Source organism: Coregonus clupeaformis, chromosome 11, assembly GCF_020615455.1.
Source record: "Coregonus clupeaformis isolate EN_2021a chromosome 11, ASM2061545v1, whole genome shotgun sequence".
NCBI lineage: Eukaryota > Metazoa > Chordata > Actinopteri > Salmoniformes > Salmonidae > Coregonus > Coregonus clupeaformis.
This window is the reverse complement of record NC_059202.1, coordinates 23898862-23926402: the sequence shown is the minus strand read 5'-3', so window position 1 is coordinate 23926402 and position 27541 is coordinate 23898862. Positions and strand designations below refer to the sequence as shown.

General features: G+C 44.0%; 1 protein-coding gene across 1 annotated transcript in view; it reads left to right on the top strand.

The window, feature by feature from the left end:
- Positions 1 to 27163, top strand: part of LOC121576557 (zinc finger protein GLIS1) — a 135325-nt gene extending 108162 nt beyond the window's left edge. The window contains exons 8-11 of the mRNA XM_041889792.2: positions 9398 to 9584; positions 24288 to 24415; positions 26057 to 26215; positions 26463 to 27163. Coding sequence (XP_041745726.1) covers positions 9398 to 9584; positions 24288 to 24415; positions 26057 to 26215; positions 26463 to 26599 — 611 coding nt within the window. The 3' untranslated portion in view covers positions 26600 to 27163. The remainder of the gene's footprint in view (positions 1 to 9397; positions 9585 to 24287; positions 24416 to 26056; positions 26216 to 26462) is intronic.
- Positions 27164 to 27541: the final 378 nt, after the last annotated feature.

Here is a 27541-nt window from a genome sequence, read left to right as displayed (position 1 = left end):
CATCCGGATTAGTGTCCCGCTCCTTGAAAGCGGCAGCTCTAGCATTTTGCTCGGTGTGGATGTTGCCTGTAATCCATGGGATATGTACGTAGGGTCACTGTGGGGACAACGTAAATCAATGCACTTATTGATGAAGCCGGTGACTGAGGTGGTATACTCCTCAATGCCATTGGCTGAATCCCAGAACATATTCCAGTCTGTGCTATCAAAACAGTCCTGTAGCGTAGCATCTGCGTCATCTGACCACTTCCGTATTGAGCAAGTCACTGGTACTTCCTGCTTTGGTTTTTGCTTGTAAGCAGGAATCAGGAGGATAGCATTATGGTCAGATTTTCCAAATGGAGGGCGAGGGAGAGCTTTGTACGCGTCTCTGTGTGTGGAGTAAAGGTGGACTAAATGTTTTCTCCCTCATGTTGCACATTACATACTGGTAGAAATTAGGTAATAGGGTTTAAGTTTGCCTGCATTAAAGTCCCCGGACACTAGGAGTGCCGCTTCTGGATGAGCATTTTCTTGTTTGCTTATGGCCCTATACATCTTGTTGAGTGTGGTCTTAGTGCCAGCGTCGGTTTGTGGTGGTAAATAGAAGGCTACGAAAAATATAGATGAAAATTCTCTTGGTAGATAGTGTGGTCTACAGCTTATCATGAGGTACTCTACCTCAGGCGAGCAATACCTCGAGACTACCTTAATATTAGACATCGCGCACCAGCTGTTATTGACAAATAGACACACACCCCCACCCCTCGTCATACCGGACGTAGCTGTTCTGTCCTGCCGATGCACGGAAAACCAAGTCAACTGTATATTATCAGTATCGTCGTTCAGCCACGACTCGTTGAAACATAAGATATTACAGTTTTTAATGTCTCGAACGGAGCTCATCCAGTTTATTCTCCAGTGATTGCACGTTGGCCAATATAACGGATGGTAGAGGCGGGTTCAAAAGTTATTGTCGGTTATAAGAAATGATAGCAGATACATTTAGTGAAAATAAAGTAAAGATAAACACCAAAATAATCACAAAATAGCTAAGTTAGAGCTCGCAAAACAGCCCCCATCCAGTAGTTGCTGCGAATGTGTAGGTTTTTAGCATGGCTTGGTTTTTGGTATGTTAAGGTTGTAGTCTCTAAAGACGGGCAACAGGTACCCGAGCGTTGGGCCAGTAACCGAAAGGTCGCTGGTTCGAATCCCTGAGTCAACTAGTTGAATCATCTGTCGACGTGCCCTTGAGCAAGGCACTTAAACCTAATTGCTCCTGTAATGCTCCTGTAAGTCGCTTTGGATAAGAGTGTTTGCTAAATTACTAAAATGAAATGTAAAGCTGAAGAGATGTTTGATAGGCCCAATCTTACTCAGGAAGATGTCTTTCTTCCTTTTAAGACCTGAATTCGTGTTTTTCCGTATCCACTGCAATACCTTCAACTGCTAGAAGTTCATAGGTCCATGTCAATATGACAGGCTACAAGTCTGGCTATGCCACCAAGTGTCATCTACAAACACCACCATAACCCTTCAGCACCCTCATAGAACCCCCTCCAAATTCACAGAGAACCCTGACAGAACTCACACAGAATACTTTCAGAACCATCACAGACCCTTGTCATAACCGTCACACTCACAATCAAACATTTCTCAGGTCCGTCACAGAACCCTCAGAACCCACATAAAAAACACATATAGAATCCTCACAGAACGCTCCCGGAACCATCCCCAAACGCTCAAGGAACCCCTGCGCCACTGAGCAGAGCGATGAAATTGAAGCAATCACAGCCATTATTTGTAGAATGTTTTCTGGTCTGGTAGCAGATGTTGGGGCTAAAGGGGAAACCATTTAAGGTCTGTGATTGATGATTTTGGGGTAATGAATCAAGCTTGTAACCATTTCAGAGAGCTGTCAGACAGGCCCTTCTTCCACTTGAGCACAGCTGGGGGAAGAGTACTGCAGAAACCAGGAGCAGTCCTCTCCTCTCCTCACCGCCTCACTTCCCCTGGACACTGGGAAAGACATTACAGATAGGACAGTGAGGAGAGATTTACAGTACAGAAGGAGCATTGAGGAGCAGAGGGGGCTGCTGACTGGAGTCTCTTGCCCCTCTTAGGCTACCTGAGAGCCCCAGGACGGAACTGAGCTGACCCCATGACAGAGCTGAGCTGAGCTCTTTCAAGTGGAGCTCTCAGCAGAGCATTCAGCTGTCATTGGGATTTGTCATGAGCCTCTCTCTCACTGTTACATTGGTGATGTGGATCACCATCCAACAGGACTGCTTTCTGATGCTCAGACGGCAACGTCAGACACATTTAGACTGCTACAAATACTAAGGGGCTGGCACACACACATGCACACACACACACACACACAAATCCCAAGCCACAGAGCCTGCTCTCTCACCTCCACTCAAGTCTTATAAAATCTTCTCATGAAGTCTCAATACTATTCTTTGTAAGAAATAGCATTGTATTCAATAACAAAATCTTTAAAGTGGAACTGACAGAGTTTAAACTAATTTGCAGATATGAAACAAACAGACTATCCTAATATCAGTCAATATAATCAAATTCCCAGTTTATGCTTCAAAACCAACTTTATAAGAGGTTTTAAAAATAGGTTTTATTTGACTCAAAATTCCATGACGTACAGTAAGACATTGTTGGCAGAATAGATGGAAGCAGTTCAATGCATGATTAATATAATTCACCAATACATTTCTTGGTAGTCCAAAAAATATTGCTATCAGGTTGTAAATCACATCTGACATGATAGCTGCCTCCATCCATTCAGGATGAACTGTTTCAGTTACAATGACTCAATATTTTGAACAGCAACGGACGACTGTAACTAAGCCTGGGAATGTCAATACAATCAAACTAGCAAGGGCAATGATCACAAGTCAGTCATAACGTAGCTAATAGACTAGCGCACGTGTCAAACACAAGGCCCGCGGCCGAATACGACACACAAGCAAGTATAAATGAGTCAATGGTTGATTCATCCACTTTATGAAATTACAGCCTGATGCGCTCGCATTGGTGAATTGAACTTCAATTGCGCTGCTTTTGTGTGTCCCGTTTACAGCACACAGTGGAGGGAAAGTGTACAGACACATGCCACAGTCCTAGCTAGGCTACTAAAATGTTGCTGTCTGGCTTCGGTTATTAAAGCTTGACAATGAATAACCAAAAATCTAAACCTGCAACAAAACACCCCGCTCCTCCGAACACTCCACTGGCTTCTAGTTGAGGCTTGCATCTACTACAAGACCATGGTGCTTGCCTACGGAGCTGTGAGGGGAACAAAACCTCCTTACCTTTCAGGCTCTGATCAGACCTTACACCCAAACGAGGGCACTACGTTCATCCACCTCTGGCCTGCTAGCCCCCCTACCTCTACGGAAGCACAGTTCCCGCTCAGCCCAGTCAAAGCGATTCGCTGCTCTGGCACCCCAATGGTGGAACAAGCTCCCCCACGACGCCAGGACAGCGGAGTCACTGACCACTTTCCGGAGACAATTGAAACCCTACCTCTTTAAGGAATACCTGGAATAGTATAACAGTAATCCTTCTACCCCACCCCCCCATAAAAACAAAAAATAAGTGGTTGTCCCACTGGCTATCATAAGTTGAATGCACCAATTTGTAAGTCGCTCTGGATAAGAGCGTCTGCTAAATGACGTAAATGTAAATGTAAAATGCAAATTAGAAACATGTAGGCCTATTACAGAGACATTTGAGCAGTAGTCTAGGCTGGCTACTCAGCTACAATACATTTTGAGCGCACCATACAGCAATGCTGCATTCAACCGTACCAGTGATCCATGTAGTGCAAAACAATGATAAACATGTTTTAAGTTTAAATGTTACAACAACCTATAGCTATGTTTTTGTTATTTGGAGTTATTAAATACTTTTTGATTAGGGTCGCAGCATATTGTGCACATCTGCAAGCATAGCAGCAACGACTGGACAAATATTATTTATCTCTTCTTTTGTTTTAATATGTTAAAATACTAGATACAACATCTACGCAGACGACACCATTTTGTATACATCTGGCCCTTCATTGGACACTGTGTTAACAAACCTCCAAACGAGCTTCAATGCCATACAACAATCCTTCAGTAGCCTCCAACTGCTCTTAAACACTAGTAAAACTAAATGCATGCTTTTCAATCAAACGCTGCTGGCACCCGCCCACCCGACTAGAATCACCACTCTCGACGGGTCTGACCTAGAGTATGTGGACAACTACAAATACCTAGGTGTCTGGTTAGACTGTAAACTCAACTTCCAGACTCACATAAAGAATCTCCAATCCAAAGTTAAATCTAGAATCGGCTTCCTATTTCGCAACAAAGCCTCCTTCACTCATGCTGCCAAACATGCCCTCGTAAAACTGACTATCCTACCGATCCTTGACTTCGGCGATGTCATTTACAAAATAGCCTCCAACACTCTACTCAGCAAATTGGATGTAGTCTATCACAGTGCCATCCGTTTTGTCTCCAAAGCCCCATACACTACCCACCACTGTGACCTGTACGCTCTTGTTGGCTGGTCCTCACTACATGTTCGTCGTCAAACCCACTGGCTCCAGGCCATCTATAAATCACTGCTAGGCAAATCCCCGCCTTATCTTAGCTCATTGGTCACCATAGCAGCACCCACCCGTAGTCTGCGCTCCAGCAGGTATATCTCACTGGTCATTCCCAAAGCCAACACCTCCTTTGGCCGCCATTCCTTCCAGTTCTCTGCTGCCAATGACTGGAACGAATTGCAAAAATCTCTGAAGCTGGAGACTCTTATCTCCCTCAATAACTTTAAGCATCAGTTTTCAGAGCACCTTACCGATCACTGCACCTGTACACAGCCCATCTGAAATTAGCCCACCCAACTACCTCATCCCTATATTGTTATTTATTTTGCTCTTTTGCACCCCAGTATCTCTATTTGCACATAATCTCTTGCACATCTAGCATTCCAGTGTTAATACTATTGTAATTATTCTGCACTATAGCCTATTTACTGCCTTACCTCCATAACTTGCTACATTTGCACACACTGTATATATATTTTCTGTTGTATTTCTGACTTTATGTTTTTTACCCCATATGTAACTCTGTGTTGTTTTTTTTATTGCACTACTATGCTTTATCTTGGCCAGGTCGCAGTTGTAAATGAGAACCTGTTCTCAACTGGCTTACCTGGTTAAATAAAGGTTAAATAAAAAATAAAAAAAATAAAATAAAAATGTACATAAGTGGACATTATAAAGGGCCATATTTTTTCGAATAAAACAATGGCCAGTTTAGGTCGCAGATGCACGTTTTTTTTGTAAAAACAAATATGCTATGTCTGGCCCGCAAATTCGTTGTGTTTTTTCAATATGGGTTGTGCGCTGATTGAGTTTGACACCCCTGGGCTAGCGTACCTATTTATGTAGCTAGCAATGTTTTTAGCAAGCTAAAAACACGGAGCGTAATGTTAGCTAGCTAGCTGCTGGGAGGATGCCATGTCATTGGAGGAGTGGGTGAGTGACCAACTTTTTCCCCTCATACAGTGCATTCGGAAAGTATTCAGACCCCTTGATTTTTTCCACATTTTGTTACGTTACAGCCTTATTCTAAAATGGATTGAATAAAACATTTTCCTCATCAATCTACACACAATACCCCATAATGACAAAGTGAAAAGAGGTTTTTAGATTTTTTTTCAAATGTATTAAAAATAAACAAACTGAAACTGAAATTACATAAGTATTCAGACCTTTTGCTATAAGACTCGAAATTGAGCTCAGGTGCATCCTGTTTCCATTGATCATCCTTGAGATGTTTCTACAACTTGATTGGAGTCCACCTGTGGTAAATTCAATTGATTGGACATGATTTGGAAAGGCACACACCTGTCTATATAAGGTCCCACAGTTGACAGTGCTTGTCAGAGCAAAAACCAAGCCATGAGGTCGAAGGAATTGTCCGTAGAGCTCCGAGACAGGATTGTGTCGAGGCACAGATCTGGGAAAGGGTAGCAAAATATTTCTGCAGCATTGAAGGTCCCCAAGAACCCAGTGGCCATCATTCTTAAATGGAAGAAGTCTGGAATCACCAAGACTCTTCCTAGAGCTGGCCGCCCAGCCAAACTGAGCAACCAGGGGAGAAGGGCCTTGGTCAGGGAGGTGACCAAGAACCCGATGGTCACTCTTAAGGAGCTCCAGAGTTCCTCTGTGGAGATAAGAGAACTTTCCAGAAGGACAACCATCTCTGCAGCACTCCACCAATCAGGCCTTTATGGTAGAGTGGCCAGATGGAAGCCACTCCTCAGTAAAAGGCACATGACAGCCTGCTTGGAGTTTGCCAAAAGGCACCTAAAGGACTCAGACCATGAGAAAGCAGATTCTCTGGTCTGATGAAACAAAGATTGAACCTGCCACCATCCCTACGGTGATGCATGGTGGTGGAAGCATCATGCTGTTGGGTTGTTTATTCAGCGGCAGGAACTGGGAGTCAGGATCGAGGGTTTTTGCTTTGTCATTATCAGGTATTTTAGAATAAGGCTGTAACGTAACAAAATGTGGAAAAAGTCAAGGGGTCTGAATGCACTGTATCATTTTTCGGTGGCTACAGCTAGAGATGCAGGTGTCATTTGGTTAACTAGTAAGAAATGTTAAACCCCTTGCTAGCTAGCTAGCTATGCTGAACTTGAACGATATCCACAGTTAGCATATCTCTTCGTTGTCAATCAAATGTATTTGGCATTGATCAAATGGGTGAGCAGGCAAGATCCCATTCATTTGTCAAAAAGTGGGTTGGGACCAGCATGCATTGGCAGGCAAGTTGCAGAAGGACGAGCAGGCTACTATCTCCATCGTTTATCAGTGCAATTTTGACAGACAACTAGCTGAAAAAGTTTGAGAGGGTTTATCTAATGTTCCCTAGTTAGGCTTTAGCTCATCTCGCTCTGGCTATTATTAGGTGTTGATCTTGTTGTTGATGATGTGCATAGGCAACTGAGGGAGAGATAGATTACATTTTCATGGTTGTTTGATCAATAGGACTATGAAGTTCCCAAATGTAAGAGGACTTCTGTGGAATTTACATATTTGCAGAAATCCATTCAGGTGTATTTTGTGGCTTTTGGCGAATGCATTCTAATGACCTAAAGTTGTGCTGTTGCTACTTCCTGTAAACACACAGTCCAGTTCAAAGTGAATCATGCCAGGCCCGTGTGGCAAATTACTTATTTGCATATAGGCCTACTGTAGCTCTGATTGGCTGTAGCGCACTGGTCTGCATAGACTCCGGTCCTGGACAAGACAGACATTTTTATTAGCTTTTATTTACTGCAGTGTCTATTAATTGTCCAAATGCACAGCCACTTTCCCACTCTATATATTAAATATATATACAGTACCAGTCAAAAGTTTGGATACACCTACTCATTCAAGGGTTTTTCTTTATTTTTACTATTTTCTACATTGTAAAATAATAGTGAAGACATCAAAACTATGAAATAACACATATGGAATCATGTAGCAACCAAAAAAGTGTTAAACCAATCAACATATATTTCTTAAAAGTAGCCACCCTTTGCCTTGATGACAGCTTTGCACACTCTTGGCATTCTCTCAATCAGCTTCATGAGGAATGTTTTACCAACAATCTTAAAGGAGTTCCCACATATGCTGAGCACCTGTTGGCTGCTTTTCCTTCACTCTGCGTTCCAACTCATCACAAACCATCTCAATTGGGTTGAGGTCGGGTGATTGTGGAGGCCAGGTCATCTGATGCAGCACCATCACTCTCCTTTGTGGTCAAATAGCCCTTACACAGCCTGGAGGTGTGTTTTGGGTCATTGTCCTTTTGAAAAACAAATGATAGTCCCACTAAGTGCAAACCAGATGGGATGGCGTATCGCTGCAGAATGCTGTGATAGCCATGCTGGTTAAGTGTTCCTTGAATTCGGAATAAATCACAGACAGTGTCACCAGCAAAGCGCCCCCACACCATCACACCTCCTCCTCCATGCTTCAGGGTGGGAACCACACATGCAGAGATAATCCATTCACCCACATCGCGTCTCACAAAGACACGGCGGTTGGAACCAAAAATCTTGAATTTGGACTCCAGACCAAAGGACACATTTCTACCGGTCTAACGTCCATTGCTCGTGTTTCTTGGCCCAAGCAAGTCTCTTCTTATACTTGGTGTCCTTTAGTAGTGGTTTCTTTGCAGCAATTCGACCATGAAGGCCTGATTCACACAGTCTCCTCTGAACAGTTGATGTTGAGATGTGTCTGTTACTTGAACTCTGTGAAGCATTTATTTGGGCTGCAATTTCTGAGGCTGGTAACTCTAATGCACTTATCCTCTGCAGCAGAGGTAACTCTGGGTCTTCCATTCCTGTGGCAGTCCTCATGAGAGCCAGTTTCATCATAGCGCTTGATGGTTTTTGCGACTGCACTTGAAGAAAGTTCTTGAAATGTTCCGCATTGACTGACCTTCATGTCTTAAAGAAATGATGGACTGTCGTTTCTCTTTGATTATTTGAGCTGTTCTTGCCATAATATGGACTTAGTCTTTTACCAAAAGGGGTGGGGGGGGACGTCCCTCCCACTCTGTCTGCTGGGATATCCTGTTTGGTAGTCTGCTTGTTGCAGGAGGCCAGTGGGCAGAGCTGGGGAGGATCGTCAGCTGATGTAGCGTACCTGGGCTTGCTTGGCCTGCAGGCTATAAAGGGTGGCCACATCAGCTTCCCTGACTGGCAGGCTGGCTTCCATCACCTTTAGGTTTTTGGTTTGTTTTCACCATACAACTCCCTCTCCACTCATCCACATGCTGCATACACTACTGATCCTACAGACGTCCACAGCTTATGTTACATTTTTTGTATTTATTATTATTTAGTTTAATAAATGTGTTCCTTTTTACATTTAAGTAATGTGTGGTCTCCCTTTGTTGTTACGAACTATGAGCCAGGTCATAACACTATAGAATTTTCACAAATGCCTTACTATATGTAATTCTCAAACATTCTATGAATTTATGAAAATGTGAAAATGACCATATCTAAGCGCTCGCTTCTCAGAAAATGTACAAAAAAAAGGTGTCATATTCTTCCTGGGGGTGTATACATTTCATGTTGCTAAAACGCTGTCAGTTCCACTTTAAAGGACAATCAAGGCCAACCCCTGTGGCAGCACAAATAATGTACTGTAAATCACAAACAGCACAAAACAACAGAACATTTCTTTTTCAAAGCCTTCTCTGATTGGATGATCAGTTGTCAAAACAAAAGCTTGTTGCCATGAAAAGCCATTTAATTTGGTCAAAGGGAACATGGCTGAGCAAGGGCCTCGAGTTGATTCGGCACATTTTGTGAATTAACTTTGTTTGTCTTTCAGGCCTGTACACTGGCTCCAGCACCCCCCATCACAGTGTCTCGGTGGAGCTCCTCTCCCCAGGACCAGCCCCCACCACTGGCTCAGCCTCAGCCCCTGATCTGCCCCCCAGGCAGCCCCGCCTGGAACGAGACCTGAGCAGCCCGCATCCTCTGTCCCCTCTGTCCACCATGGAGAGCACACGCGACGGGTGAGTTCCCTACTATACATACACTACTGTTACATGTAGTTGAGGAGCAGGAGACTGTTACACTGTTACAGTCTCCTGAGTGGCGCAGTGGTCTAAGGCACTGCATCGCAGTGCTAACTGTGCCACTAGAGATCCTGGTTCGAATCCAGGCTCTGTCGTAGCCGGCTGCGACTGGGAGACTCATGGGCGGCGCTTTATTGGCCTAGCGTTGTCCAGGGTAGGGGAGGGAATGGCCGGCAGGGATGTAGCTCAGTTGATAGAGCATGGCGTTTGCAACGCCAGGGTTGTGGGTTCGTTTCCCACGGGGACCAGTTTGAAAAAAAAAAAAGACAAAAAAAAAAAGACTAAAAAAAAAAAAATATATATATATATGTATTCACTAACTGTAAGTCGCTCTGGATAAGAGCGTCTGCTAAATGACTAAAATGTAAATGTAAAAATGTAGTTCATCATACACACACTCAGTTGGGTATACCCTTGTTCAGTGGCATCAATTCAGCTAAACCTAGGGTATGCAAATAGGGTATAGGGTATGGCAAGTGGGTTGTGGGTTGTGGGGGGGTTAGAAGTTGAAGCTCATTTACTGCATTTCTACACAATTTAAAAACTCTAAAATGCTATTTGGAGAACAGCAAAAACGAACAAAATTGACCCCATCCATTAATTATCACCGCAATATTACGTTTAACGGTAGGTGGAACGGCATACACAATGTCAACCACTACACAATCTCATCATAAATGACTCATTTGCTTGTGGAACGAAGCATACAGTGCAACGTGGAATAGATTCACACTACACGCGATCAAGTCACTACAAGGCAAACATCAGCAGGCGGCGCATGAGTTTCAAGTTTGGGGAAGCCATTTATTCACCATAAAATTGCACCGTTTGCAGACTAATGTATGACATGTGACACATAAGCAACATATTCACAGTAAGTGTGTGCATATTCACTGTCTTTGTCATTGGATCAGCACCACTGGAAAGTTTGGGTCAATAATTCCCTCCTCCAGGCTAGATCGACGTCATACAGATGTAAGATATTAATTTGAGCCAATGATAAGGACCGTGAACACGCTCACCAGGGATATGTTGCTTATGTGTCATGTAAAGTTAAGTAGAATTGCATGAAATGTGTATATAGAATGCAACATTTTTCACATGCAAAGAAAGGAGAAGCAACGTCTCTGATTAGTCCTATAACACCAGGCCGCTCAGGCATGCACAGTTCAGAGCTGTCTGTTTTGCTAATAGTGATTGACTTATATTATTAGCCTTAATTATGACTATGCAATCTACTCATCACATTAAGAATAGTAGCCTATCTGACATTAGTCTGCAAACGTGATGATATGCATGCAATCCTTTATTATAAAGGTGCAATTTTATGGTGAATAAATGGCTTCCCCAAACTTGAAACTCACGCGCCGCCTGCTGATGTTTGCCTTGTAGTGACTTGATAGCATGTAGTGTGCATCTATTCCACGTTGCACTGTATGCTTCGTTCCACAAGCAAATCAGTCAATTTATGATGAGATTGTGTAGTGGTTGACATTGTGTGTGCCGTTCCACCTACCGTTAAACTTAATATTGCGGTGATAATTAATGGATGGGGTCAATTCTGTTTGTTTTTGCTGTTCTCCAAATAGCATTTTAGAGTTTTTAAATTGTGTAGAAACTTCCCCAAAAATCCACACAAATCTCTTGAGAGAGAGAGAGAGAGAGAGAGAGAGCGCGAGAGAGAGAGAGAGAGAGAGAGAGGTCTACCTACGGCAGCCTTTCTCAATAGCAAGGCTATGCTCACTGAGTCTGTACATAGTCAAAGCTTTCCTTAAGTTTGGGTCAGTCACAGTGGTCAGGTATTCTGCCACTGTGTACTCTCTGTTTAGGGCCAAATAGCATTCTAGTTTGCTCTGTGTTTTTGTTAATTCTTTCCAATGTGTCAAGTAATTCTCTTTTTGTTTTCTCATGATTTGGTTGGGTCTAATTGTGTTGTTGTCCTGGGGCTCTGTGGGCTCTGTTTGTGAACAGAGCCCCAGGAACAGCTTGCTTAGGGGACTCTTCTCCAGGTTCATCTCTCTGTAGGTGATGGCTTTGTTTCGGAAGGTTTGGGAATTGCTTCCTTTTATGTGGTTATAGAATTTAACATCTCTTTTCTGGATTTTGATAATTAGCGGGTATCAGCCTAATTCTGCTCTGCATGCATTATTTGGTGTTTTTCGTTGTACACTGAGGATATTTTTGCAGACTCAATTTGGTGTTTGTCCCATTTTGTGAATTCTTGGTTGGTGAGCGGACCCCAGACCTCACAACCATAACGGGCAATGGGTTCTATAACTGATTCAAGTATTTTTAGCCAGATCCTAATTGGTATGTCGAATTGTATGTTCCTTTTGATGGCATAGAAGGCCCTTCTTGCCTTGTCTCTCAGATCGTTCACAGCGTTGTGGAAGTTACCTGTGGCGCTGATGTTTAGGCCGAGGTATGTATCGTTTTTTTGTGTGCTCTAGGGCAACGGTGTCTAGATGGAATTTGTATTTGTGGTCCTGGCAACCTTTTTTTGGAACACCATTATTTTTGTCTTACTGAGATTTACTGTCAGGGCCCAGGTCTGACAGAATCTGTGCAGAAGATCTAGATGCTCTCACTCTCTCAGCATGTTTCCTATTAGTGTCTATGAGATCCAGCAGAGCACAGTAACAAAGCCAACCTGTCACCAGGAGGCACTGTGTGTGCTGTACAACACAACAGGGTGAAAACCAGAGAGAGAAAAATAGCCTTTTCAGCATTAAAAATCATTGGGAGGCAATTGGGATACAATCAAGCATGGCAAAAATGGTAACAAAATAATTGTTTTACTTAGATTGGTGTGTGTGTCTGTGTGACTGTGAGAATAGGTGTGTGTGTGTGTGTGTGTGTGTGTGTATAACAAGATAAATTCTAGGAAACACACATGATTACTTGTGAATTTGGCGTAAGACATGGTGGACAGGTCCGTTTCCAGCATAAACAGTGAGAAAAGCAGACATGGAACCGTAACCTTTGTAAACGTGCTGGAGCTGCAATGAGTTGTCATGTTAGACCGGGTACTTTCTGGAAGGTTATATGTTTTTTCAAGCATTAACAGCAGGAATAGAGCTCTGTAGAATTACAATGCGGTTTCAGGACTTCTTGGTACGTAGTACTACATACAAATACTGCTACTTGGAGAGAGACGGAAAGTGAAAAGAGGGTGCTGAGGATATTGTAACACCAGTTACACTACAACACACACACAGTCGAACGCACGCGCGCGCACACGCACACACACACACAACTATGATGACATATTGGATGTGAGACCGGGATCTGTTTTTCAGCAAGGTTGATGAGGTCCATCTGAAATAGACCACTGTGAGTGGACAGTAAGTTTCCCTACAAATGAAAATAAAGTGCCATCTGGTAAGACATAAGTGATCGCTCTGGTTCACGTCTGTCCGTTTTCCCACCCAACGCTCCTACCTGTACGTCTGTGATGCGATGACAGCGTTTCATTACGAGAATTACAGCAATTTGTGTATTTCATCAAATTGGAATATCTAACCAAAGGAAATGTACGAATATCTAACGAAAGAAAATGTACGAATATCTAACCAAAGAAAATTTATGAATATCTAGCTGAATAAAATGTACGAATATCTAACCGAAGAAAATGTACGAATATCTAACCGAAGGATATGTACGAATATCTAACCGAAGGAAATGTACGAATATCTAACCGAAGGAAATGTACGAATATCTAACCGAAGGAAATGTACGAATATCTAACTGAAGGAAATGTACGAATATCTAACCGAAGAAAATGTACTACATTCGGTCACTGGACTACTTTATCAGCCCATCTAAGAGAGAGAGATAGCTGAGCCAGGACCTACAAGCTGGGTATGAAACTTCTACTTATATTTGCCTGAAGGTGGAGCATTTGATTACATGTTTAAAGCCTTGAGTATACATGCCGCTGCCAAAGTCAATAGCAACGCCACACTTGTTTTCCCAAACGGTTTAGCAGGACATTAAACATTTTGACAAAATGAGCTAACTAACCTGACTAGTGCTGCGGCAGCCTCTGACCTCATAGCTAAATGTGTTTACCCTGGCTCAAATGGGCCATTTAGAGTCATTTTACTTTGTAAATACCAGTGTCATTTTTCTGAAGCTAATATTAAAATATGCCAGTTAAAATACGTTTTCTGTGATCCGTGGTATACACATGAAGCTCAGAGCAGGAGCTAGAGACACTTGGGGCCTCTCCCAGATGTGCCCATTCTACAGTTGGTGAAGGCTTTAGCTATAGTGGTGATGGGTGGTAAAGGTTGTCATTCAGTGCCTTCTATAATGGCATTTTTCCTGTGTATTGATATTATTTTACAACAGATGGCATTTATGAAGTGTTTCAGTGTTTCCTACAGTGTTTCCGCCAGTTAGCTCAATAAAACTAACAGATAGCTTATATGGGCCCAGGAAAAGCTCCTTGACTGCTTAGGTTTGGGCCATAGGGTTAGGTTAGCTCAGAGCGGCCCGTCTCTCACGCGTGGCTTTAGCACGCTAACCAGAACCAGGCGTGTTTCCACCGTCCCGCACCAAGCCACACTAGCCCATCCATCAGAGGTGCTTAACGGTGGGCCACCGAAGGGGGACGGACGGGGAGAAGGGGGGTCTGATCTATGGACGGACGAAGGGAAGGAGGGACTGATCGATGGACGGACAGAGGGAAGGGGGGTCTGATTCATGGACGGACGGAGGGAAGAGGGGTCTGATCCATGGACGGACGGGGGGAAGAGGGGTCTGATCCATGGTCCCCAGTGGGACAGGAAGGGCAGGTGACTAAAGACGAACGAGGAGCAGAGCAGCTCTCCTCATGAATCTTCATTCAGAGCAGCGTGCTCTCATTCCATTTTTCTTTCCATCCCCTTATCCCTGAGGAACAAAGCCTTAGAGGACAGATCCTAGAACGGTGAAGGATTGCATCACTGCCAATTGTATTTTTGGCTTCTTATAGACTGTATATAACCAGACGGAGTATCCAGTTCTGATAATGTCCATGTCACTCCATACATGCCTGCTTGTGTTGTAGGAATGTGAATACGTTTGGTTGGATTGTTTTGGCACGAGGGTGATGTTACAGTGCCCATGTTGGAATGTGTAGTCTTGATCCTTTTGGTCTGTCCTAAGAGTTCTGAAGCCAAGCTTATTGCAAGGCTCAATCTACAGTTGAAGTCATTAAAACTCGTTTTTCAACCACTCCATAAATTTCTTGTTAACAAACTATAGTTTTGGCAAGTCGGTTAGGACATCTACTTTGTGCATGACACAAATAATTTTCCAACAATTGTTTACAGACAGATTATTTCACTTATAATTCACTGTATCACAATTCCAGTGGGTCAGAAGTTTACATACACTTAGGTTGGAGTCATTAAAACTCGTTTTTCAACCACTCCATACATTTCTTGTTAACAAACTATAGTTTTGGCAAGTCGGTTAGGACATCTACTTTGTGCATGACACAAATAATTTTCCAACAATTGTTTACAGACAGATTATTTCACTTATAATTCACTGTATCACAATTCCAGTGGGTCAGAAGTTTACATACACTAAGTTGACTGTGCCTTTAAACAGCTTGGAAAATTCCAGAAAATGATGTCATGGCTTTAGAAGCTTCTGATAGGCTAATTGACATCATTTGAGTCAATTGGAGGTGTACCTGTGGATGTATTTCAAGACCTACCTTCAAACTCATTGCCTCTTTGCTTGACATCATGGGAAAATCAAAAGAAATCAGCCAAGAGTCTGGTTCATCCTTGGGAGAAATTTCCAAACACCTGAAGGTATCACGTTCTGTACAAACAATAGTTTGCAAGTATAAACACCATGGGACCACGCAGCCGTCATACCGCTCAGGAAGGAGACGCGTTCTGTCTCCTAGAGATGAACGTACTTTGGTGCGAAAAGTGCAAATCAATCCCAGAACAACAGCAAAGGACCTTGTGAAGATGCTGGAGGAAACAGGTACAAAAGTATCTATATCTACAGTAAAATGAATCCTATATTGACATAACCTGAAAGGCTGCTCAGCAAGGAAGAAGCCACTGCTCCAAAACCGCCATATAAAAGCCAGACTACGGTTTGCAACTGCACATAGGGACAAAGATCGTACTTTTTGGAGAAATGTCCTCTGGTCTGATGAAACAAAAATAGAACTGTTTGGCCATAATGACCATCGCTATGTTTGGAGGAAAAAGGGGGTTGCTTGCAAGCCGAAGAACACCATCCCAACAGTGAAGCACTTGGGTGGCAGCATCATGCTGTGGGGGTGCTTTGCTGCAGGAGGGACTGGTGCACTTCACAAAATAGATGGAATCATGAGGAAGGAAAATTATGTGAATATATTGAAGCAACATCTCAAGACATCAGTCAAGAAATTAAAGCTTGGTCGCAAATGGGTCTTCCAAAAGGACAATGACCCCAAGCATACTTCCAAAGTTGTGGCAAAATGGCTTAAGGACAACAAAGACAAGGTATTGGAGTGGCCATCACAAAGCCCTGACATCAATCCTATAGAACATTTGTGGGCATAACTGGAAAGGCGTGTGCGATCAAGGAGGCCTACAAACCTGACTCAGTTACACCAGCTCTGTCAGGAGGAATGGGCAAGAATTCACCCAACTTATTGTGTGAAGCTTGAGGAAGGCTACCCAAAACGTTTGACCCAAGTTAAAAGTTGTGGAAGGCTACCAAATACTAATTGAGTGTATGTAAACTTCTGACCCACTGGGAATGTGATGAAAGAAATAAAAGCTGAAATAAATCATTCTCTCTACTATTATTCTGACATTTCACATTCTTAAAATGAAGTGGTGATCCTAACTGACCTAAGACAGGGAATTGTTACTAGGATTAAATGTCAGGAATTGTGAAAAACTGAGTTTAAATGTATTTGGCTAAGGTGTATGTAAACTTCCGACTTCAACTGTATGTCTGCTGAATCAAATCGTTTTCCCGGAATCATTTTCACTTCAACGTATTTCATTGAGTCATATTTACTGAGTCATATAAGTCAGGTAAACTGAGTCCTATTCCCTAAATCAAGTAAACTGAGTCATATTCCCTAAGTCAGGTAAACTGAGTCAAATAAGTCAGGTAAACTGAGTCATAGTCGCTGAGCCCTATCCACCGTACTATTGCCAGTAAGCTGTGTCAAAGACGCTCTGGCTGAATGCTTCAAGCAGTGAGTTCTCACAAACATTTGCCTCTCAGTTCTTTTACACTCACTCTCTTCCCCCTTCAATCTGAAACCCTCACCCCAACATCTCACCCCTAGCCCTCATCATCGATCTGAAACCCTCACCCCAACATCTCACCCCTAGCCCTCATCATCGATTTGAAACCCTCACCCCAACATCTCACCCCTAGCCCTCATCATCGATCTGAAACCCTCACCCCAACATCTCACCCCTAGCCCTCATCATCGATCTGAAACCCTCACCCCAACATCTCACCCCTAGCCCTCATCATCCACCCTGATCTCGGTCAATAGCCTATCTGGTAGCAGCCTCTCTGTCAATCTACCTAGAAGTCAGAGGTCAGGGGTCAACCACTCTCTCACAGCAGAAGAAGGGGTAAGGGGTGGCTAGCTGGCTGGAAAAAGGCTGTCAAGAGAGGAGGAGGAGGAGGAGGAGAAGGAGGATGATGATCAGGGAAGGTGAATACCAGGGGAGAAATGTATACTCTGTGCAGCATATAAAAGATTCCCCTCATTCCTTGAGCCTGAGCGCGGGCCACAGCTGGCAGTGATTAGTTTATGATTCACTTTAGCTGCACATAGAGGCTGCTTGTAAAAATATGAACAGTATAACTGTTTCCTGAGTTTGTGCTGACAGCACCTCCTGGGGGAGCGCCGCTCTCTGCAGAAACACATGGCGGCGGTGCTGGGCCTGTGCCAGCGGACGGATTAACCACGCTCGCCGCTAGTGTGGGGCCGCGCTAAGTGCTAATGCTAACGCTATGCAGGGAGAAAATGTTGGGTCAACACTGCGTTGGTTCAAATGTTTCTGAGTGTCTTCAGTGGAGAGGTGTGTGGCTCTCTAAGCTCAAGAGGCAGGTGAGAGAGGGTTTTGCTTTTGGCTGAGCTTCAGTAGCTGAAAAAAGACGGGCCTGAGTCCATGGTTAGTACATGGATAGGTTCCAAATAGATAAATATTATATGGTCACACTCTAAAGAACTATCTTTGACTCATATCTCTATTTTATCACTTTTATTTTTTTAATCCTTTATTTAACCAGGTAAGTCCCATTGAGGTAAGAATAACTTTTTCAAGGGAGCCCTGGCTGTGCCTGTAACCCCCTAGAGTCCAAGCCCTGTCGGGGGAGAGGGGGGTGCTTCTACTAAGCTATATGGAATTGTTTTAAGAAGGTCATACCAAGGATCATTTAGCTATTTGATTTTGAATTTTAAGACCCCTTGAAGTATCCCAAAAAAATATAGAAAAAATATTTTGATGAAGAAAATGTTTGCGCCTTACTGCTATTAGCCCGTAAAAACACATTGAATAATAGTTTTGTAGGCCAAACCGTTCGGACGCTACAGACGATTTTGTGAGAATACCGATTTTTGGGATGTCTCATGGTCTGACAAACACCGCTCTAGCTGTCACCTTTCATAGTGTTACATAGGTGGACAGTGGTGGAAAAAGTACCCAATTGTCATACTTAAAAGTATAGATACCTTAATAGAAAGTTACTCAAGTAAAAGTGAAAGTCAGCCAGTAAAATACTACTTGAGTAAAAGTCTAAAAGTATTTGGTTTTAAATATACTTAAGTATCAAAAGTAAATGTAATTGCTAAAATATACTTTCAAAAGGTAAAGTAAAAGTATAAATCACTTAAAATTCCTTATATTAAGCAAAGCAGACGGCAACAGTTTCTTGTTTTGAAAATGTACGGATAGCCAGGGGCACACTCCAAAACTCAGAGATTATTTACAAAAGATGCATTTGTGTTTACTGAGTCCGCCAGGCCAGAGGCAGTAGGGATGTGTAGGCATGTGTTCTCTTGATAAGTGCATGAATTTGACCATTTTCCTGTCCTGCTAAGCATTCAAAATGTAATGAGTACTTTTGGTTATCAGGGAAAATGTATTGACTAAAAAGTACAATATTTTCTTTAGGAATGTAGTGAAGTAAAAGTAAAAGTAATAAAAAATATAAATAGTAAAGTAAAGTACAGATACCCCAAGAAACTACTTAAGTAGTGGATTGAGATGCATCCAATGCCAAAAAACAGCTAGCTTATCTCAGATTTGTATGGGTATTTTTGTATTTTGCTAATTAGATTTCCGCGGGGGCACGGACATCAACCTTAGGGGTTATTCATCTGTTCCTGTGGAGTGTACAAAGTGTCTACCAGGTAGCGTCTTAGCACCGCGTGGTACTGGCCTTGTCACTGAGCTAGCTCTCTCACAAGGTTAGAGCTACGTCATCTGTGGGCTCTGCTGCCTCCAGCAACTCTGTCATCACATTCACAGAGCTCGTACTACAAACCATATGCATCCATCCACGGCACATGGTAACAGAGCAACAGTTTGTGTGTTGGCATTCCAGAAATGCAACTGGAAGAGGGTACTAAGTGGCTGTTAAATATTTGTGAGGAGATTAGGCCTCTCGCTTATGGAGGGGTTCATATCTATCTGGTCTGGACTGTAGTTTAAGAATGTTAAAGACGTGTGTGTTTGGAGCAGAGAAGAAGACCAATTTAGTTGAAATGCACTCAAAAGGCATGATATGATATCACCCAGAGCCAGAGTTTTCACTCTTTTGATACTCATACTGTAAGCATATTCTTCACATTATTGACTGTATTACAATGTAATAAAGGGGGCGTTGCATTATAGCTCTGACTATAAGACTGGATGGATGGATGACATCGAAGTGATTGTTCCTGTGACATTATTTACGGAAGAGGATGTGGTGTCCTACACGCTTAGAAAAAAGGGTTCCTAAAGGGTTCTTTGGCTGTCCCCATAGGAAAACCCTTTCTGGTTCCACGTAGAACCCTCTGTGGAAAGGGACCTACATGGAAGCAAAAAGGGTTCTACCTAGAACCAAAAAGGGTTATTCAAAGGGTTCTCCTATGGGGACAGTAGCTGAAGAACCCTTTTAGGTTCTAGATACCACCCTTTTTTCTAAGAGTGCATTGACAATCTGATTTCATAACGCTTCATAACGAAGTTCACCGAAACCCACCCAATTCCATGATTTGTTTTTCACGTTGATTGCAGGTTTTTCCAACGTCCTAGCAGCGTAGCTACAGATGCCTTATCTTAATTTGATCATCCGGTTGTTGCAGGAATTTTCCTGCACAGCAGGAAATGCAAACTTGTAGTGTATTCCAGGTTTAAAAAGGCTTCTAAAGTTTGTAATTTCCACTTTAACATTTCAGATCTGATTTGCCCTAATGAAAAATGTATCAACCCCTGCAAAACATTTCCATGAATTATAATCTGCATAATACAGTGAGAGAAAATGGTATTTGATCCCCTGCTGATTTTGTACGTTTGCCCACTGACAAAGAAATGATCAGTCTATAGTTTTAATGGTAGGTTTATTTGAACAGTGAGAGACAGAATAACAACAACAAAATCCAGAAAAACGCATGTCAAAAATGTTATAAATTGATTTGCATTTTAATGAGGGAAATAAGTATTTGACCCCTCTGTAAAACATGACTTAGTACTTGGTGGCAAAACCCTTGTTGGGGGTCAGACGTTTCTTGTAGTTGGCCACCAGGTTTGCACACATCTCAGGAGGAATTTTGTCCCACTCCTCTTTGCAGATCTTCTCCAAGTCATTAAGGTTTCGAGGCTGACGTATGGCAACTCGAATCTTCAGCTCCCTCCACAGATTTTCTATGGGATTAAGGTCTGGAGACTGGCTAGGCCACTCCAGGACCTTAATGTGCTTCTTCTTGAGCCACTCCTTTGTTGCCTTGGCTGTGTGTTTTGGGTCATTGTCATGCTGGAATACCCATCCACGATCTGAATGATTCAGAGGAGAACTGGGTGAAAGTTGTGGTCAGATGAGACCAAAATTGAGCTTTTTGGCATCAACTCAACTCGCCGTGTTTGGAGGAGGAGGAATGCTGCCTATGACCCCAAGAACACCATCCCCACCGTCAAACATGGAGGTGGAAACATTATGCTTTGGGGGTATTTTTCTGCTTGGGGATAGGACAACTTCACCGCATCAAAGGGACGATGGACAGGGCCATGTACTGTCAAATCTTGGGTGAGAACCTCCTTCCCTCAGCCAGGGCATTGAAAATGGGTCGTGGATGGGTATTCCAGCATGACAATGACCCAAAACACACAGCCAAGGCAACAAAGGAGTGGCTCAATAAGAAGCACATTAAGGTCCTGGAGTGGCCTAGCCAGTCTCCAGACCTTAATCCCATAGAAAATCTGTGGAGGGAGCTGAAGATTCGAGTTGCCAAACGTCAGCCTCGAAACCTTAATGACTTGGAGAAGATCTGCAAAGAGGAGTGGTACAAAATCCCTCCTGAGATGTGTGCAAACCTGGTGGCCAACTACAAGAAACGTCTGACCTCTGTTATTGCCAACAAGGGTTTTGCCACCAAGTACTAAGTCATGTTTTACAGAGGGGTCAAATACTTATTTCCCTCATTAAAATGCAAATCAATTTATAACATTTTTGACATGCGTTTTTCTGGATTTTTTTGTTGTTATTCTGTCTCTCACTGTTCAAATAAACCTACCATTAAAATTATAGACTGATCATTTCTTTGTCAGTGGGCAAACGTACAAAATCAGCAGGGGATCAAATACTTTTTTTCCCCTCACTGTTATTCATATTTCCTGTAGCTCCAGGATTATTTTCCTGCTGTAGCAAACTGCCTCAAATTAAGATCCTACATCTGTATGGTTCTAATTGGAAAGGTTGGAAAAACATCCCATCTGTTAGTTATAACTCTGAATAAAAAGCAATTCACTTGTTGTTGTTTTTCTTTCCTCTCTGAAAATTGGTGCGCTCAATGCAAAGTGTGACTCTTTGAAGTGTGCCCTGAAGAACAATACACTCCACAGATCTTTTGGGTATTGGCACAGTCTCGTCTAGTTGGAGCTATTCTGCTTAACATTTATAAAGATTTGTTTGTACACATCTGTGTCTAATACCACCAGGGACGAAGCTTAATTTATTTAATCTAAATCCAGAAAGCCTTGGTTGTTGCTCGCCCGCCCCGAGCCGTTAGGGTACGCTATGTCACAAACATGTCATGCTCAAATGCCTTGTCTAAAATATTGCAAAATGTAAACACGAATAGGCTTTCTCCTCCGAGGCCACAAGGCACGGGGGGGCTTTCAGTCGAATGCATGCTCTGGTGTTTGTTGACTTTAGATCATAATATGTGGTAGATGGAGGATTGTGGGAAGTTTCCATTCACTGACTACATACTGTACAACATACTATTAGGGCCGTTCAAAATCCTTTAACTGCTCCAGTGTGTTGGTTAGATAATATGCTGCGTAGTACATAGCACTTTGATCAAGCAAGACGTTTGATAAAGATACTTGTCAAGGTCGAGGTAAGGAGTAGACCAAGGCGCAGCGTGATGAACAAACATGACTTTAATTAGTTAAAGCGTCAAAATACAAAACAAAACACGACTCGTGACGTCCACGGTATCAATGACCGAACACGGAACAAAAACCCACAAACCCAAAGGGAAAAACATACAGTTTAAATATGGCTCCCAATCAGAGACAACCAGCCAACAGCTGACACTCGTTGCCTCTGATTGGGAGTCACACAGGCAACATAGACAATACACAAACTAGAACCCCCAACATAGAAATACACACATAGAAATGAACACACCCTGGCTCAACATAATGAGTCCCAGAGCCAGGGTGTGACAGTACCCCCCCCTAAAGGCGCGGACTGCGACCGCGCCTCAACTAAACAAACCAGGGGAGGGCGGGGCGGGCATACCTCCTCGGCGGCGGTTCTGGCTCCGGCCTTGACCACCACCCTCCAATACACCCCCCATAGTACCCCTGGTCCAGTCTGGCCCCGCCGGCTGGAGCAGGACTGGACTTAACAGGAGCGATCCTAACCAGGCTGTCGACTCGCACCCCTGGCTTGGGTGCGTGGAGGAGGAACGGGCCTTACCAGGCTGACGACGCGCACCCCTGGCTTGATGCGTGGAGGAGGAACGGGCCTTACCAGGCTGACGACTCGCACCCCTGGCTTGGTGCGTGGAGAAGGAACGGGCCTTACCAGGCTGACTTCTCGCACCCCTGGCTTAGTGCGAGTGGCAGGAACAGGCCGGACCGGGCTGGCGGCCGCACCGTAGGTTTGGTGCAGTGGCAGGAACAGGCCGGGTCGGGCTGGCGACGCGCACCGTAGACTTGGTGCGGGTGACAGGAACAGGCCGGGTCGGGCTGGCGACGCGCACCGTAGACTTGGTGCGGGTGGCAGGAACAGGCCGGACCGGGCTGTCGACGCACACCGTAGGCTTGGTGCGTGGAGCAGGAACAGGCCGGGCTGGGCTGTCGACGCACACCGTAGGCCTGGTGCGTGGAGCAGGGACAGGCCGGACTGGGCTGGCGACGCACACCGTAGGCTTGGTGCGTAGAGCAGGGACAGGCCGGGCTGGGCTGGCGACGCACACCGTAGGCTTGGTGCGTGGAGCAGGGACAGGCCGGACTGGGCTGGCGACGCACACCGTAGGTTTAGTGCGTGGAGCAGGGACAGGCCGGGCTGGGCTGTCGACGCACACCGTAGGCTTGGTGCGTAGAGCAGGGACAGGCCGAACCGGGCTGTGGAGACGGATAGGAGGCCTGGAGTGAAGAGCGGCCACCACCCGTCCTGGCTGAATGCCTACCCTCACAGGACGTACAGGGCGGTGTACCCCTGGCCTGGTGGCCTTCTGGATCCGCCCCCTTTTCTCCTCCGTCAGCCCCGTCGTCCATGCCGTGTGCCCCCCCCTAAAAATTTTCTGGGGTTGCCTCACGACCGTCCGACGACGACCCTGATCACGCCGTAGCTCCTCTCTACGGCGCGCCTCCACCGTCTCTTCTCCCGGCGCTTCCTCCCATGTCCAGCCCAAGAGCTGCCCCTGGACACGCTGATTGGTCGTTGCATGGTGGGTTTTTCTGTCAAGGTCGAGGTAAGGAGTAGACCAAGGCGCAGCGTGATGAACAAACATGACTTTAATTAGTTAAAGCGTCAAAATACAAAACAAAACACGACTCGTGACGTCCACGGTATCAATGACCGAACACGGAACAAAAACCCACAAACCCAAAGGGAAAAACATACCGTTTAAATATGGCTCCCAATCAGAGACAACCAGCCAACAGCTGACACTCGTTGCCTCTGATTGGGAGTCACACAGGCAAACATAGAAATCAACAAACTAGAACCCCCAACATAGAAATACACACATAGAAATGAACACACCCTGGCTCAACATAATGAGTCCCAGAGCCAGGGTGTGACAATAATCATACGACACCACAGATGTCAGAGTGTATAAATAGGAAATCAATGTATTTATGCACTTGAGCATCTGATTATTTCAAAATGAGAAATTAGACAATTGATTCACTCTCTCTCTTTCTCTCTCTCTCTGTCCTCCAGGGTGTCAGGTCCTCTCCTCTCCCCAGGGATGAAGGGTACAGGCACTTCCCCTCCTCAGGAGAAGCAGCAGAACCTCCACCCCCACCACAAGCCCTACTCTCACTACCACCACCAGGCTGCCAGCGACGGTAAGACCAGACCAACACAGTCTCGCCTCTCTCAACCCAAGCTAACCAACAGGCCAATTTAGTGGCTGGAACCCTCAGAGCATTGGTTGAATATAGAAATGTACACACTGAGTGTACAAAACATTAGGAACACCTTCCTAATATTGAGTTGCACCCCCTTTTGCCCTCAGAACAGCCTCAATTCCTTGGGGCATGGACTCTACAAGGTGTCGAAAGCGTTCCACAGGGATGCTGGACCATGTTGACTCCAATGATTCCCACAGTTGTGTCAAGTTGGCTGGATGTCCTTTGGGTGGTGGACCATTCTTGATACACACGGGAAACTGTTGAGCGTGAAAAACCCAACAGCATTGCTGTTCCTGACACAAACTGGTGCGCCTTGCACCTACTACCATACCCCGTTCAAAGGCACTTAAATATTTTGTCTTGCCCATTCACCCTCTGAATGGCACAAATACACAATCTATGTCTTAATTGTCTAAAGGCTTAAAAATCGTTCTTTAAACTGTCTCCTCCCCTTCATCTATGCTGATTTAAGTGGATTTAACAAGTGACATCAATAAGGGATCATAGTTTTCACCTGGTCAGTCTATGTCATGGAAAGAGCAGGTGTTCCTAATGTTTTGTACACTCAGTATATTACACAACTGACTCAACTTTCTCTCATATAGGATAGATAATGCAGAAGTTCTATGTAATAGATTTCTATCTGCAACTCTCTGAACACCCCACTTTTATGGAACTGACAACTTTATTTTGTGTGGAATAGAGAAAAGCATCAAATACATTTCTAACTGCACCGTTTAAAACATTCCATTCCATTGAATTGGCCTTGGCCTATGCCTCACACTTTACCAACATATGAACATGAAAGGACACAAGGGGAGGAAGCCGTGTCGGAGAATTGGGACGCGTTCCGTGGATCTGTTAGAGCGTTTAGCGTTGAGCAGAGAGAGAAGATTGCAGTCAGAGAGACAGAGCAGGAGAAACCACAGGCATGAACCTCCTCTGCTCTGAATTAGCCAACAAAACGCTGCCTTCTGTAGTCAGCTGTCTCTCGCTCTCTAAGGCTGCTCCACTAAGGCTGCTCTAGCTAGCTGTCACTGCAGACCCACTCCCTAATGCCTTAAACACAGCTTTCCCTGTTAAAGATCTACGCGTGGATGTCTCTGAAACCACGCTGTGGTCGGGGAGTTGCGTAAAGTGCTCCAGAAAAGGCTGCTTTCACATTATCATGACTCCCGTACTTGAGTACAAAAATAGAAGGGGGACAATTGACAAATGCTAACACGGAGGAACTGGAAGAGTTAGCGCGCTAACACAAATGTAGCGTTATAATAGCTCGAAGCCACACAATGTTTCAAGTTGATGTATGGAATCACTTTACAAACACAATAATCATCCGTATTGTTTGGTCACAAGGAATTCCCCCTTCAGACACTTTTATTTCCCTTTCCCTTCCCCTCTTGACCCGATAGAAATAGAATGACTAAAATGGGTATTCCCACTGGACCCAAGTCTATAGGTCCAGAGGCCATATTGAGCGTTCCCACAAGGGTTCCAGTTAAATTGCAGTGGTGTTAGGGGCTTTGTACATTCTAGTTATTCTGTGCTTGACCCTCTCCTCCCCTCTCTCTGTAGATTACCAGGGCAGCTTTCAGAGCTGCTTCCATTTTGGAGACTCCTACAGAATGGAACAGTCTGTGAGTGGTGTTCATGTACCAGCTGACTCACATGGCTACACTTCTCACCAGCACAACGGCTTCCACATGTCCAGCACCAGCAGTGGCTCTGCTGCAGGTGAGACCTGGCATAGATCATCTCAACTTCCTCCTTCTCCTCCTCTAACATTTCATTTGTTTCCCTGTCATTTCTTTCAGCGTTTTGTCTTTCCCCCTCCTTGTTCATTGAATGAGAAGTGTGTGTGTGTGCTTTAAGCAATAATTTTATTATTTATATATGTTGATCAAGCCAACTATTCCCCACACACTAAACAGTGTAGTATCAAATTTGATTGTGTTTCTAATTCAGTGGTCTCCTCCCCCAGGCTTCAGCTTGGTACAGGACCTCCAGGGCTCAGGGGAGTGCCAGTTCTCCTCCAGCCCAGAGGAGAGCATCTTCTTCCAGGTGAACAGCTTCGACCGCAGCCTGAGCCAGATGTCCTCTGTCTACACAGAGACATAGAGGACCTGATGCTGCCCTGGGTATCGCTATACGGGCGATGCATCTCAATAGTCTGAAGTGGCATCCATTCCTTGGTCTCCTTACAAGTTTGTTCTGATCTAAAGAAAACAATATAATTGAAAACAAGCTCTACTGCTTTAAAACGACTCAGTCAGTAAAAACTCGAACATGACAGAGCTTCCTCCAGCCCCGCCGAACAGATTCCACATGGACTCCGATGCATCCAAATGGACACATGACCTACTAAAGCCTTCCCTCCTCTTTCTCTCTCCCTCTCTCTTTCTTTCTACAATAGTTCAATCTACTAAAGACTGAAATGTAGAAAAATATATAATTTTGCATTGTTGTTTTTGCAGTGGATGAAATGCCTTGTTTTTGTTTATTTGTTTAGATTGTCTAAAGATATTTCTGGAAAGGTAAAAGGGGTGGTGGATGGTCATACATGAAATATTCTGGAACACAGTCAAATCTACTTTACCATGTGTATAAATGTACAGTTTGTTTAAAGCAGTCTTTTGAATGTTTGTTATTTCCAAGTTTAAGAAATAAATAATTGTACAATAACACGAAATTGTGACTTTTTAATGTTATATGATGTACTGTTTTATCGTTTTTGTTTTATATGTAATGTAAGTGCCTTAATGTGTTTGGACCCCAGGAAGAGTAGCTGCTGCCTTGGCAACAGTTAATGGGGGTCCCTAATAAATACAAATATCTTATGGCCACAGAACTATCACAACTGCAGGGTAATGCCATGTCAATAAAAGAAGACTGTTTTAAGTATCGGAGGAGCATTCAAACAAAACAGTGGTCAGGTATTCTTCTCCTTTTCCTTAAAGCCTTGCTTGGTGATATAACATGGTTATAGCACCAAGTACAGCATCTATGCCTCAAATAACTAAAGCACAATATATCTGCTATAATGTTAAATGAATATCCAAG